Raw genomic sequence first — 15,338 nt, 5'->3', positions numbered from 1 at the left:
TTCCTGCTTTTTCCTACTGTTAAAAATAATTTAGGGTTGGATAACTTGAACTATAAGCAGAATTACTGGTATTCCGTGTAGTGATATCTAACATAACTTTAACTTAAAAAATGCCAAATAAACAGCAAAAGTTGTTAGAGTGCAGCTGCATGTTTAATCAACTAGTATTTGCATTGGATTCTCTTTTAACGTGTAGTCAGACTTCAGATGAATAAAACATTTGGAATCAGAGAAGAACTTAAGATCAGGATTATAGTGAGACCAGAAATTTAGGCAGTGCTACCAGAGTGTATTTCTGCTTATAAAGCTACTCCCATCCATATCTGTTATAGCCTCTATAATGCAGTTCTTGCTGCTTTTCAGTTCCCAGTCTTCTTGTCTCTGATAGTTTTGTACTGTTCTCTGTTGATACAGTTTTTCCTCCACCTACCCAGTCTTATGAGATCTTCTCACTTAAGATTGTGGTAGGACTTGCTCCAGAAGTTGTTTTTTTCACATTTGTTTTTTGCAAACCACTGCCATTTTTTTGCAGCCATAGCCAGCTGCCTTTATGGTCTGCCATCATGTAATTGGACCAGTCATCTGCTACCAGTTGTTCCATCTTTAGCAGCCATGTAGATTTAAGTAATTCTGCTTCCTTGCCAAAAGAAACAGATCTTTGTACTAGATTAATGCAGCATAGCAGCCCCCAGCACTTTGTCCTTTCTCAAGAGGTAAGGGTTTTTTTGACAATACAGAAGAATCAAGTTCAGGAATTACGACAGTTCTTCGCTCAGCTTCAAGACTGTTTCCTTTAGTGTCACCCCTAAGATGTTCAGCTTCTCTTCCTAAATCTCCAAAATCTGCAGGTTTCTCCTAGTCCGTAGGCTGTTTGTCAGCTCTTCCTTGCCTGTGTAAATATCCTAGAGAGAGACAACACCATCTGATATTTTGACTTTGTATAGGCTTTTAAATTTAGAGGTTCATATGTATCTGAAAGAAACCACTGCCCTGGTTCTTCGTTTTAAGGCTCTGCTGTCTAGTTGAGAGGCATTTCCCCCCGCCATGCTGCTCTGGTTTCCTTCTCTGCTTCCTCTTCTACTGCCTTATTACTCCCCAACACAGCCAAGTTGCTAAAGGTGTAAGGCTTTATTCCTAATTTAGAGAAGCATTCATAAGATTCAAGCCACCTGGGATCCTAATTTTCTGACTTTGTAGAAGCACTCATTCTCCCAACCTCTGAAAAATACCCAGTTTATAAAGTACAATATTAATCTTTTAAAACCTAAATCTTTCTTTGCATGAATATGTATCTGCTTGATGGTATGTTTCTGTGGGGCATTTTGAATATGAAGTAGTTCAAATTTTCTTCCTCTGTATTCAAAACCAGTAACAGTATTCCTCAGCCTGATTTGCTGTTTGTTCCAGGTTCAAATATACCTAAAATGGTGGCTAGTTTGTACACTACTTAATTTAGGGAGATTTTTCAAATCATCTCCCTTTCTCTCCAGACCACAACAGTTACCATCCTTCAGTGGTGGGGTGTGCATTTGCTTATAATTATGTCAGGGCGTCTGGTCTGTGTGAGAAATGAGGAAGAATATCTGTGCGCTCAACCTGAAGGCAGTGAGTATTTAACACAGGCCATTTAACCTTTTCTGTCTTCATTGTATTTCAGCAATACAGAAAGGGCTTGTCTTCACTCAGACAGTTATACTTGTGTTATTGCATTCAAGTGAGAGTGAACATGTAAGAGAGCATCTTTGCTACACAGGGTGATTGCAGAAGCATCTGATGAGCTGTTTTAACTCAAGCTGCTACATCCCGGCTACCTTAGTAGCTCAAGTGTCTGCAGCACTACAGCACCAACCCACCCCAACAAACTCATGCAAGCTTAAAACACCACGTAATTTGAGTGAGAGATCTTTTGTATGTGAATAGGAATCCAGATCTGGGGCAGAACTCAAATTACTGGTACATGTTGTGTTCACAGTGCAAACTCCAATATGAAGACCAAATCATAAAATGTAACTACTGTACTTCAGTTGCTTAGAGAAAGCAGTGGGGTGGTTCTGTAGTTCTCATCTCTTTATTTCAGCCAGCTACAAGGGAAAATGGCTCAAAAAGAACAGCCATTCAGGAGACTGAATTTTTGGAAACTGAACTCTGTATTTGAAAATGGGGTTCTTAATCATGAAAATTTGCTTACTGGATAAGAGATCAAGAACAGTTTGTACAAAACATGGAGATGCCCATTTTTGAGGGTAAGTGCTCCGTCTTTCATCTAGATCGGGTCTGGCGGTAGAGTTTTTATCCTTCTCTTGTAGCAAGAATGGTTGTCAAAATCAAGAGCAGTCAAGCAGAGAAGGATGGTATTTTGCTCTCTTTTGATTTGAAAGGACCCTATAAACTTCATAAAACAGTCTGGCCCTTAGCTTCTTTCTCTCATCCATCAGGGGTCAGCTGTATCGGTATGTAGTCACTTTCTTCCTTAAGTCTCAGTTTCACCATCTGTAAAAATGTCAATGATAGTACTGGCCACTGCATTAAAATATTTTGAGACCTAGAGATGAAAAGCACTATGCAAGAGTGTAATGGCATTATTATTACTTACTTGAATCTAACCAGGTTAAACTTAACAGCCAAAAGGTTAGTGGTATGGTACTTTGATTGCTGTTCTTGGGTAAGATGTATTGCGCCAGCCTTGAACATTTTAACTTGTTTAAGCCTGTCGTTGGAAGGATTCTTCTCTTGGTGCGAGTCTCAGAAATTTCAGCCACCACAAGCATCCATCAGTTCCATCTTTGAATTCCTATTGAATGGTTTTCAATATGGGCCTTAATAATACCGGTTTGTGGGTCCAAGTGTCAGTCCTTACAGCCATAAACCTGACAAAATGTTTTCCCACTTTTTGTACGTTCCTCACATCTGCATCCACAAAGCAATGAGTTGTTTTCTGGACAGTGCGTGATGGTTTTTTGGAGCTTGAACCTTGGTTCTTTTACCCAACCTTTTTTCAAATCCAAGAAAAAATTAATTGCTATGAAATAAGGATAAAGTTAAATGACTTATTATAACTTTTGTAAGTGTGATTTATTCTGAATCTTTTCCTGAAGGTAGTTTTCTCTAGTTCTTCAGAAATAATATTATGTTGTGGAGTTAACATCCAAGGACTGTTCTCTGTGTTCTCTTAATCAAACGTTCTATTCCTTTGGTTCCATTGGTGTTCTTCCCAAAGAGGTGATCCTGTTTCCTTCAGTACTGTTAAACCAAAGCAGAAGCCAGGCAATGGCTTTTTTAAGAAGTCTTCTCCACCAGGAATGTCTGCACATTTTATAAGAACTCTGGTATCTTCATGGAAGAAAAGAACTTAATGAAGAAATCTACTTACACAAAGTAGAGGTGGTGAATTCCGTAACGGCTTCCTTTGTCATAGGTTCCTGCAAATAGCCTTCTCCCTTTGTATCCATTTACATTTTTTTCAGTATGTATGTACTTGTAGCTGGCTATTTTTCCAGCACCCTCCCTTTCAGTTTCTTACTTGCTAATTCCCAGAAGTGGCTCCAGGTTGAAATTTGAACACCTTGTAACATCTGACAAACTTCCTTCCTGTTGTCTGATAGAATGCCCATGCAACGGTTGGGATGAGTTTTCTGTGCTGCAATTCTTCTGAGTCCAAGTTTTGGAAGGAAGCCATAAATTATATTGTGTAATAATTAAACTTGCTTTTAGTCACAGCCAGTGTTGGAGAAAATTTTTGTCTGGTGAAAAGCAAGGAATTATCATTTAATACGCATAGCTTCCTATTGTATGCACTCAGTGGGCATGTCTACGCATGCACATCTAATATACATTAGCCTGATTTAAGGCGTATTAAGGGCATGTGTCTACATCAGGGGCAGGCAATTATTTTGGGCAGAGAGCCGCTTACTGAGTTTTGGCAAGCCATTGAGGGCCGCATGACAGGAAGCCAGGGGCAGCTAAATATTAATTTTCTAAATTTTTTTAGGGGCCCTGCGGGCCAGATAGAGTGGCCTGGCGGGCTGCATCCGACCCACGGGCCTCATTTTGCCCACCCCTGGTCTACATGTATACACCCTTAATGCACTTTAAAAATAGCGATTTGAGGCTATTTGAAGCCTAAAGCAGGTATCAAATTTATGCACAAATAGTTAAATCACACTAGCAAATGTGTAGACGTGCAAATGCACATTAACGCAGCATGTGTACATTGATTTGGGACTAACTACAGTCCCAAGTCAGTCTGCACACCCGCATTAATGCACATTAGCGCGTGTACATGTGAACACATGCCTAAATTGCCTTAATGCGCATTATGCTAATGTACATTAAGTTTAGGCACATATAAAAGCATGTGTAGACATGCCCAGTATGTACTTATGTTTCCAATGTTTGCATATGTATACAGTAGTAAAGTAACAGTAAAATTCAGGTGTACACTTCAGAAAATCTCTGTTATAATTTAAACAGTAGAAAAGCTGCAGTTTTCAGATTCTGAAGCTCCTTATTTTGGAATACAAAATGAGCTCTGTTTCATTGAATAGCTCATGCATGTCATTTTAGGTAAGACATGGATATTTATTGTACAAAAAGTCCTATTTTCTAAATAAGAGAGAGGTGGAGAAAAGTAGCCTCAAACTTCTGAGCACCAGAGTTTTGAGATTTTTCTGTCACAAGAGTAAGTTCCACATTATTCTTTCTGTGAAGTGGAGCCCTCGTATCCTTGAAATATTATACTCCATATGAAACAAAACATTAACTTTAGCTTTATTTTCAGCTGTGTTTAAAATCATTAAACTTCATTTAAAACTAGCTGTAGTCTACTATTCACTTTACTGTTTTGATGGCAAACTCTTCTGAATCTTTTTAGTAAAACCTCTCTCATTTTTCTTGCTGTAAGATGCTGACACTAGCACCGATCAGATTGCCCATGTCCTTGTACACTTAAATCTTTAACATATATGATGGCTGACTGTGGATATAACAAGCACTAGGAACAATAGGAATTGGAAGGAAGGCTTAGTGTGCAGTGTCCTCCATTTTTAGGGACCAGTTGTAAAAATGTAGGATTATTGAGCAGCTGAAGAATTACTGAGGAAAAAATACTGTTCCATTAACTATTTAAGGTATGAAGTGGGAATGAAGTAGTGAACCAATAGTAAACCAATAGGATGAAGAAAGACGTATCCCAGTAAATTGCCATCCTGTTTGGTAGAAGGTTTCCTGTGGGCTAGTTACATCCTCTAGCTGCCTCCTTTCTGCAGCTACTTAGTGATGAAAGTAGAAAGAGTAATTGACTCAGAAACTGGCTTACCCATACAAATATGATGCATTTACTTCAATAAGGTGGTGTTTGGGTGAAGATCAAAACACAGCTATTTTCCAAGGCAATCAGTTTTTCAAGAGGGCACAGTATATAACTGCTCTCCTGCATCAAACAAGATGGTAACCTCTATCACTAATGGTTTGGTACAATAGAAATCTGTTCAACCATGTTCCCTAGGATACAAGAAATATTCCCAGCTTTGAAATGAAGGGTCTCACTTCTCCTTGGAACCTTTCTATGACATCAGACCCAAATTTAGCAAGTGCAAGCTATGTCTGCCAAGTGGTCTACAACATGTAGCCATAACTCACTTTGTACAAATTTATAAAATATATCTAGCCCAACAGTTGTTAAGTCATAAAAGTACAGTGTCCTTTGGGGTGGGACGGGAGAGGGAAAAACATTTTATTGTTACAGATCATATGGTAAGGCTATCTTCTAAACTAACTGGACTGTGCGGTTAGAGACTGCATTCTGCTGCACAGACAACCATGCTTTGAAATGTTTTAAGTTATACCATCCAATTGGCTGGATAGAAATAAAGAGTTTCTGTTTCTATTTAAGTTGGTAGGAATTTGAGTTCCCATTGATGCAAATCAGTTATTGTAATAGGGCATTTATCTGTTACAATAGAAGTTAATTACCAGGCCTCAGCCTTCATCTCCCACCCTCATTTAGCATTAAAATGTGCTTTGTAGCTAAAATAGGTAACAGCATTCTATCCTAATTTGACAACGTCCTATTCTAATTCGACTGATTATCTAAACAAAGTGCTGTCAAAAGCACAAACTGAAAAAAAGAGAATTATTACATTTATTGTTTAATCTCTTTTAGTCACCAGAATCTTTGGTAGCAATGCTAGGCACAATCTGTACAAAAATACAATAGGTTAAAAAGTATTACAGTGCCCCTTTTCAGCTTTTACAGATTAAAAATATACTTCTCGTTGGCTGGCTGAAAAGCAGCCATTACTTCCTTAAAACACCACTTTCATTACTTACTCAGAACATGCACACAGCCAGAGTACCAAATGGTATTTGATTTCTAGTACTTGTATTTTGAAAATATCTAAAAGTCATATTATGGGGTTCTAGGTTGGCTGCACCTAACTGATCTCTAAATCCTATATGCTCAGTATACAAGTGAAAAGGAGTTTTCCTATTAGCTTGACTTTCAGATCACAGGCTGTTCATTTTGCTTAATACCTCATAACTGGGAATAAATCTTCTATTTTACAATAGCAGCTCTGCATGTGCACGGATGCAGTTGCTTGATTGGGACCTGGTTAACAGTTTGTGGATATCCGATCAAACAAGGAGAGATTCAGGTGAAATGGCTCAGCAGTAAAAACAGGAGTTAGGAAATAGCAAAAGCCTGAAAGTAGCAACTACGGCTTTGAGTACACAATAGAGACATCAAATAAGGTGTATATGGTCTATTCTGGAATTGACCACATTTTAATCAGTTAGTGCGATTAGAATCTGGAGTATGAAAATCAATGTTACTTTAGAGCATAATGAATAACAATGTTCTCATCCTCGTCATCATTATTATTATAGAAATGCGAAATCATTATTGTAGGATTTCTCCTCATTTCACACACAGAAAAAAAGAAAACTCCGCTCCAGTAAAAAAGTATGCATAGAGGTGTCCTTTTCAGGGTTTTCCTCTTCTAGAACATTATAAAAGCAACCAGAGTGGCCTCCTACCTTTTATCCAGCTGACTTGCAGAAAAATATATTTTCCCTCCTTATAACACGCATATCTCAAGCTGAAGGAAAGTTGTTTCTTCTAAGGGTATATTACAGAACAGTGAAAATGAGACAGTGTAAAGTATCCAGTAGTAGGATTCTCATTCAGAATCAATCCTGGTGGCTTGTTTTTCTCATGCAGGCTTCAGGTATCACCTAGGGATTCTTTAAAAAAAATACAGAATTGATTCCATCACAGTAGGAGGTCTGGGCTCTGATTTTTAGGCACCCAGATTCAGGTAACAGCCACTGATTACCATGGGAGTTTCTGTTATCCTGATGGGGAGAATTGAGTCCTAGAAACTTTATTTTCACACTGGTGCATCCTTTGTAATTGTATACATGTAGATAGTGAGATAGGTAGGCTTGAAAACTGATTTTAAGAGGTTTAAATTCTTCTTTCTTTTTTAATCACCTGTCTCTTGAAAACCTCTAGGTCTGACATCTGTCCTCAACATGCAAGAAGTTTTCCAAAAAAAAAATGTTCCCCCATGGGAAAATACTATAAAAACAGATTGTTATTGGGGATCTTCTTTAATATATTTGAATGTGAAGTCTCATCAGCCACTGCCTGGCCCAGTTAAGCATGGTTTACTTACACAATAGTGTTGCAGTGGGAGGTCTACCTAAGAAACAAGTGCAGGATTCTAACCACAGAAGATGTCTTGGGGCACTGAGCACAGCCAGTGTGTTGCACCAAAAATGATAGATCTGCCATTTTAATTTGCCCTTGGCACGCATTTGACAAAATCTTGCTGTATTCTGTTTTTAATAGGAGAGAGAAACTCTACAGAAACAGTTGGATGAGGCAAATCGAGAAGCACAAAAGTATCGCCAGCAGCTTCTAAAAAAAGAACAAGAAGCAGAGGCCTACCGGCAGAAATTAGAGGCAATGACCCGCCTCCAGACTAATAAAGAAGCTGTTTGAATATCAAAATGGACACATTGCAAAGTCTGTTACTTTTCAGTCAAGAAAACTGCAGTACAATCTTGAACTGTACTCTGGATAGGTACAGAAATGAGATTACCTGATAAAGAAGATGCTACACATTGATAACTGGACTTAAGCCATGAGCTCTGCTGATTTGTAACATAAAAACTGAATTTAGAAATTGTGAAAAGTATTTAAAATTAAATACTGTAAATAGTTGTTTTTTTTACAGTTCCAAAATGAGTTGATAAATCTTTTTGAAGGGATCCAGAAACACAAGAAGCCAATGTTTTTGTGAAATTTTTGATTTTAGTATGAATCTAATTTCTGAAAAACAGAACAGTTTTAAGGGTGATATTGCTGATTTAGGGTGAAAACTTGAAAATGAATTATGTGACAAAATGAATAGTTATTTCTATAAGGTAACAACATAAACCTCTCTCTGAATAAGACATTTCCTGATGGAAATCTTTGTACAGCTTTAAGTAGTTGTCTCAGTTTATCTGAAAACTCCTTTTTTTTAGAAAGTGAAATTTTTATATTTAATTTCAGATATATCCAAGTAGATTTACATGTATATGAAGCTAATATTTTTTAAACTTTTCCGTTTGTACATATTCTGCATGTTTTTATAATTTCTATCCATATATCCTGCATAGGTATTTTTCAGCAAACAGAAGAAAAATAATGAGAAAAATGTTTAGCCCTAGGGGTCATTTGAAGTAAGCAAGCTAGCAGCCAGTTTTATTGTGAATGATATATTTCTTGAAAGAATGTATTTTGTGAAAATAAATCTTAATTTACTCAATACAGACCATTTAACATTCTGATAGTGGAAGCATTGACACTTAATTTCTGTGAATCTCGTATCTTTCATGAGCAAACTTTTAAAGTACAGAAATATGAAAGAATGTTTCCACTAGACAACAAATAGCAGCTTCTTTTTTAAAATATTCTTTTTTGTTTCCGTGGTAAACTTGCTATTACCTCAGTGATATATTTTACAGACAAACTTTTTCATTTAACTTATGCAATCGGATGGGAAAGTTTTGTGTTGTAGTGATGCTTTTCTTACCTAGCATCATTGCTCTTCACTGTGATATTGTGTTTGTGTCTGCTGGTGCAGTGATTTCTTCTATTATACTCCGCATTTATATATTGCTTTTTCACCTTCAAAACACTGTAAAATTGTTGCAGAATTTATCCTCACTATATGCCTGAGGCAGGTAAGTAAGCATTCTTGTCCCAATTTTACAGCCATCTTAAGTGGGACTCTCAGAGAGATTTTAAGTGACTTGCCCATGGCCACCTGAATCAGTGGCAGACTCGAGAATTGAACTTGGGGCTTCTGGCTCCTAGTTCTGTGTTTAGACTCTGCTGCCTTAAGACTGTTCAGTGCTGTTATGACATTAGCCTTTGAACTAATGTGCAGATCTCTTTTTCCTTTTTTTTTGTAAAGTATAACTTGTCTTTTATTTGTGCTTTGCTTTTGTCTTTCCACGTTTCACAGCTTTTATTAAACTGTTTATTGAAACATAAAAAGTCTAGTTTACCTATACTGTATTCAAATGAATTGCCCTTAAAACTGTACTCTGGACTACTTTTTCTATTTTACAATTAAATATCTTTTCCACATATACAGTGTAGACTTGATTCTATTTGAATTGTTTTGTATATGCATTAGAGCTGAATTTTTATCATAATTTTGAAAAAAATGTGCCAGAAATGTTGTGGGGGAGGGGTAGCTTAGTGGCAGGAGGTGGGGGCAGTGAGAGACAAATTGGGAGGAGAATTGAATTTGTGAAATGCAAATCCTTCATAAGAAAAATCTCTATCCTATTTTCTACAAGGGCATTAATAGAGCAGAAACATCTATAAGAAAATCTAACTGCTCTTTAGAAGCATTTAAAATATATCATATCTAATGCAAATAATTTTTACATAGATTTCACAAAGAAAATGTTCTTCATTTATTGACATTTATTGTCATTATTGACAAAATGCATTGTGCAATATTTCTGCAGTCTTTGTGCCTGCACATAGATCCAGCCCTTTCAGTGAACTGAGCTCAGCTACCAGTATGTAGATCTCTGGGGATTGTTAACAAATGCTTAAAGTACTTTCTATAGCACCAGAGTCTGTTATAATATCAGTGCTATGCCCATGTAAACTAACAGAAGAGTTCTGCTCTGTTTTTGTACTGTCACTGTCTTGCATCATTAGTGATGCATTGCTGTGCTGTTTTTGGTAAGAGCTAATCTTTAAGAAAGGGCTCAAAGGACCAACTTGATCAAGCTCTATTAGTTTACTTCAGGCTCTAATCAAGCAACCAGACCAGTTCAGAAGGAGCGATGTAGCAGCAGTAGTACCTGTAGAGCAAAGCAAGTTCATTGTGGGTTTTCTATAAACCAATACTTTACCTGTTGACAATATACATTTCAGCAGAATTTAGCCAGTGCCCTCTTGCTCGTCTCATCAGCAGAAAGATGGAACTTTTCATACCTTCAGGGAAGTGATTACAGAGTCTTAATCGACAAATTCAAGTACATTTTGCAATTGACACATTTTGCGAGTATAGGTTATAGGAGTGTCTCCTTATGCTGATAGACATCTTAAGTTTGCCATTTAAAAGCATTTCAATCCTTTTTAAATATTTTATTTTACAATTTATTTTTTTACTTATCTGCTGAAATGCATTGTGTTATGCTGTTGACCTTAGTAAAATTATTCCCAATTTACAGGCAGATAAGGGGAAAAAATGTAAGGGTATGAGCAAGTGAACAGCTTACCATGAAGTGAGGACATGTACTTATACTCTTCCATGGTTACTGCATATAAGCATGCCTACAGTAGATGAAAAGTAATGCACAGTACTTTAGGCCTTAGTGAAAGAGGAGTAAACTTTTCCGGATTAGATTGGATTACTGTGGGAGAAGAGTGGCAAACACCACAGAACTTCTGATACACTCTGAAAAATTTTCTTCATTGTAGTTTGTTCCTGTGCCTATGTTCAAAGGCCTCATTAGCTACAGCCTAGCATTCTTTTTCTGGTTGTCTTTAATAGGAGGTTACACAGGTGTAAGTGAAGGCAGAATCTTTGTTCTTGCAGAGAGCGAGAGAGAGAGACGTAGGGGTATAGGTTGTAGGTGTGTTGGTCTGAGGACATAGGTAGATATGGTTCTTTGAGTAAATCTGTTATCTTTTCATAGACCACCTCAAATAGTTGGAAAAACTATTCTTTGTAAACTTTTGGGTATAAATACCCTTCGGCAGGCTGAGGAAGCATCTGCAGTTGGTGTGTGTGCTGGTCCTGGATGAAAGGAATAGAATTCCTGGTTGGAATGAATGTAAACTGTTCATTCCATCCAGGAAGAGCGCACACCAACTGCAGGTGCTTTCTCAGCCTGACGAAGGGTATTTATACCCAGAAGCTTGCAAAGCAGAATTTTTCCAACCATTTGAGTTGGTCTAATAAAATATATCAGATTTACCCAAAGAACCTTGTCTGCCTGAGAGAAAAAAATGTGGTTTGATGTTCAGATCCAGGAGTGAGGTTGTTGGGTAGATGCTTAGAAAAGAAAATTTGTTTTTGCTGTGAATTTGGTGAATATAATCTGAGAGCTATTGAGAAATTGCTATGCTGCTGGTTATGCAAGAAATATTTCCTAGAGTTCACTTGGAGCGTAAAAGATAGACATCTTGTGTGATTCTGTGTAGTGGTATACGCTATTTCAAATCCAAAATTGAGTTGTACACATGACATTTTGGAATTTCTTTAGAATTTGTAGGTGTTAACAGTTTTAGCAAAAAATACAGGAACCAAGCATTCTAGTGAAAAGTTACTTACTGGTTAGGAATTGCCCTGAGTTGTTTCATGTTCAAAACAATGTTTATGTCCTTACATCTTGTAAACTTCCACAGAGTTGAATTCATGAAAACGCTTTGAAATCGTGATTTAAAAAAATCAGCTATAGCTTCTAAAGTGATTATGGAAATGTTCATGTCCATCTGGAGGATTTCCCAAGGCTTTGGCAACACAGCCCTATTTAGCAAACAACCAAAAAAGAATAGCTTTTCTATTCATACTGCTTCCTGCGAGCAAACATTCTGTTCCCCTTGGTTCGTAATGAAATCAATCTGAGTGCTGTGTAACTATAACAGCATTCTTGTTTACTTCGAGTAATGTTTGCCCTTCATGTATTTCATTATCATCTATCTAACTTATTCCAGTCCTGAACGAGACCTCCTATTTGTTCTCTCCTATGATGAATAAAAAAGCCTTGGCTCACAGGGTGTCACTCTGAAGCAAGAGACGTAAGATAAATGTCATGTGAAATATCTATTACATGTAACTTAGGTCTGAAAACATTCTGGAGTAAAATGCTGCACCTTATTTGCTGTTCCAAATTGAAATCATAAATGTAATCAGTGACCAGCTTTATTTTAATGAAGTGCTTTCTAATTAAAGTAATGGATTGGCTGCTTGTAAGAGGAGATGGAGTCGGAGCAGAATTAATACGCTGCTTTTTGCATGGCTTTGAAAACTTTAAAAATATTTTCCTGGAAAGATTTTATATGAATGCAGATTTGAACAGGTTCATATTACAAATACAATAATAACATTCTCCCTTGAAAATGTATTGTTCATTTAATCACATTTCATGTAAGTGAATTTACTGCTGTTTGTTACAGTTTTGTCCTTAAGCTGCAGTCAGGGATCAAGAACTTCTGTTGGGCAGAGTACAAACAGATACCTCTTTATCATTACCCTACAATGGCAAATAGCAGAATAAAGAATAAAACCCTTGGAAAGAATAAATAAAGAATAAAAGTTTTAGAAAGGTCAACTTGTTTGGGCTCAGTTGCATAGTCAATTTAGCCTCTTTCTTTCCTTGTATCATAGCAAGAGAACAGCTATGGAGATAAACTGACTATAATGCCGCAGCTCTTACCACTCAAAGAGAGAGATGTCTAGTTTCACGTTCACCTACCCAGTTCATTGGCAGGAAGTCATAAAGTTTGAAGATACCTCAGCAGTACCTCATAGAAAACTGTGTAGGAGGAGGAGAGGGCAGGAGCCAAGAGGGGAGTGAGGCTGGGTATGGTCCATGCAGTTTCCCTTTCCCCTATTACGGCTTCTCTCTGGATATGCCTCACCTAAATATCAGGTCAGAATTATGTTGGGGCAATTCCTGTAAGACCGTTCTGGGGGATCAGCAAATTAAAGTTCTTGCACAGAACCAGGTGAGCCATGCTACCATCAGGTTGGGAGAAAGGGTGTGTGGCAGGAAGCAATGCAGACTCTCAGGGCTTCCACCAAGCTGGGGAAATGCTCCTTTCTTGCAGCACTTTCCCCGGGCCTGCAGACTTTGTAGACAAACCTCCAATTCAAACACCTTAGGGAACAATTTGAAAGAAATTCTGTGGGAGAAACTTGAATGTGTTTTCTGTCGGCTACTTTGAGTGCAGGGAGTAAACCCACTATAAAACGTAGGTCTATCCTCAGATCCTGATTAATATACATGAGAGTGCTTCATTGCCCTAAATGTGAGGCTGGTGAGAACATGGAGAAATAAGATTCTCATCATATCATAAGGCATTCTAGCTTCACTTTTGTTCCGTTGGTAAAAGTTTTTTCCATGAGCTAACAGCAGCTGAATATGTGTATGGCATAATTTTGTATACTGCTCTCAATGCGTTGTTTCTGACCGCCTGTGAATTTTTTTTTTCCTTCCCTTATATCAATAGCATGATTGTATCATTGTTTATCAGAGCATCTTCATCATATCTCCAAACTCCTATTCCGTCTCAAGTATCTTATCAGAACAGAATCAGAGAGCTTTCTTATGTGGCAGGGTCATGGGGAAAATAGCTTGAACTGTTTCTTTATGCCAGCAAACATTTGTACTCCATTATAGCACATCACCTACGTAAACATGAAATACAAGCTGCTTAGAAACCCAGCGGCCTCCCTCTTTCTCAACTTTCACTATCCTACTATTCCCATAAGTTTTTAACAAGTTTCTAACTCCATTCTCCAGGACTGCACAGTAACACAGTGGATCTGCAAGCCTCCAGGAGAAGACACTTAGCAGTTGATATTAAGATATTACACTTGATCTGAGCCTTCAAGAGGCTGAGAAGAGGCCGAAAACCAGAACAGGGTACGTTTTTAGCTAATGAAGTGGAATTCCAAGGGAAGTTGTAGTTCAACTGTGGTTCCATCTTGAGAGCCAAATTAGGATGGAGGTATAGTTGGAGAAATCCTGGTTACACAAGGTTGAGCAACAGTGATCAAGTATGCTGCATATGAGAGAGAGGGCATGAACAGAAGTGGACCATTTCCTTGGCTCGGCTCTTTAAGGGCCCTTTGGTGCATGGGGCTGGCACTGATTTCTAATGCAAGTGAGTCAACCTAGCTTGTCCTGTTTGGACTAAAATATTAACTGTTAGCTGCTAGTGGCTGACGAGATGCTGACTGCACAGTCATTACTGTACAGTCATTTAGTACTTGTTTATACAGTTCTCTGTACAGTACTTGTACAGTTTATACAAGTACTAAATGACTGCAGTAACCCAAGTTACAGCGTAGTAGAGTTGATAAACAGTTTTTTGTGATGCTGACTGCGTAGTCACGGGTGCTGCCACGCAATGCTACTCCACAGTAGCCTTGGGCTACTCCGCCGTCAGCATCTCATGTAAATGCGGCCACTAAGTAGCAGGCCTTTCTCCTTCCTGTGGACTGTGAAACCTAACTACAAGCACTAAACCAGAGTATTATACTCGGGTCGTTGAGATTACTATTTGCTAGAATGACTTTTGGTTCCTACTTACCTGAGCTGTGTTCCCATGATTACGGTAGGAACAAATCATCTAGAAGACATTATCTCTGACATCAAAGAGGCAGGAGGAAAAGCACATAGAGCTCACAGGGGCATCGAATGGGGAGGAGTTAAATAAACTGTCCCCAATGACCTGCCCATGCGAACTCTGTGATGCATGTCTCTGGCAGATAAAGAGCAGTATAAAAACTGAGGGATGAACAGGTAGCAGCTAAGAGAGGACGGTGCTGTTTGCAGACCACTGAGCAGGTGATTTGGGAAGGAATCGCCATGGAGCCTGGGGAGTACAAACAGAGAGGTAAGTGAGGAAGAAGCCCCCATGGCAGGGCTCGGCGGGGGGGGGTCTACGACGGGGGTGGCATGTGTGTACTGAGGGGAGAACTGTTGCAGGGCTGGTAGTGCCACCCGGCTCTCGGGGGATTCTGCACCCTGCAGTGAACCTGGCTGGCCATACGCATGCAGGCACACTGCACACAGGCTAAGGGAGA

General features: G+C 38.4%; 2 protein-coding genes across 12 annotated transcripts in view; both read left to right on the top strand.

The window, feature by feature from the left end:
* The window catches only part of GABPB1 (GA binding protein transcription factor subunit beta 1), a 56,714-nt gene extending 47,077 nt beyond the window's left edge, over positions 1-9,637 (top strand). For 9 of the 11 annotated variants that reach the window (XM_014523096.2, XM_025212089.1, XM_025212094.1 and 6 more), the window contains one exon: positions 7,853-9,637. In XM_014523096.2, coding sequence (XP_014378582.2) covers positions 7,853-8,005 — 153 coding nt within the window. In that variant the 3' untranslated portion in view covers positions 8,006-9,637. Of the gene's footprint in view, positions 1-7,513; positions 7,657-7,852 lie in introns of all 11 variants that reach the window. The other 2 variants (XR_003095669.1, XR_003095668.1) reach the window with 1 other exon arrangement.
* Positions 9,638-14,928: 5,291 nt separating this feature from the next.
* The window catches only part of HDC (histidine decarboxylase), a 13,548-nt gene continuing 13,138 nt past the window's right edge, over positions 14,929-15,338 (top strand). Inside the window, exon 1 of the mRNA XM_006030404.3 lies at positions 14,929-15,148. Within this exon, the coding sequence (XP_006030466.1) occupies positions 15,121-15,148 (28 nt within the window). The 5' untranslated portion in view covers positions 14,929-15,120. The remainder of the gene's footprint in view (positions 15,149-15,338) is intronic.

Source organism: Alligator sinensis, unplaced genomic scaffold, assembly GCF_000455745.1.
Source record: "Alligator sinensis unplaced genomic scaffold, ASM45574v1 scaffold476_1, whole genome shotgun sequence".
In the NCBI taxonomy this organism is placed as follows: Eukaryota; Metazoa; Chordata; order Crocodylia; family Alligatoridae; genus Alligator; species Alligator sinensis.
The sequence above is the reverse complement of the archived record's forward strand: the minus strand, read 5'-3'. Positions and strand labels throughout refer to the sequence as shown.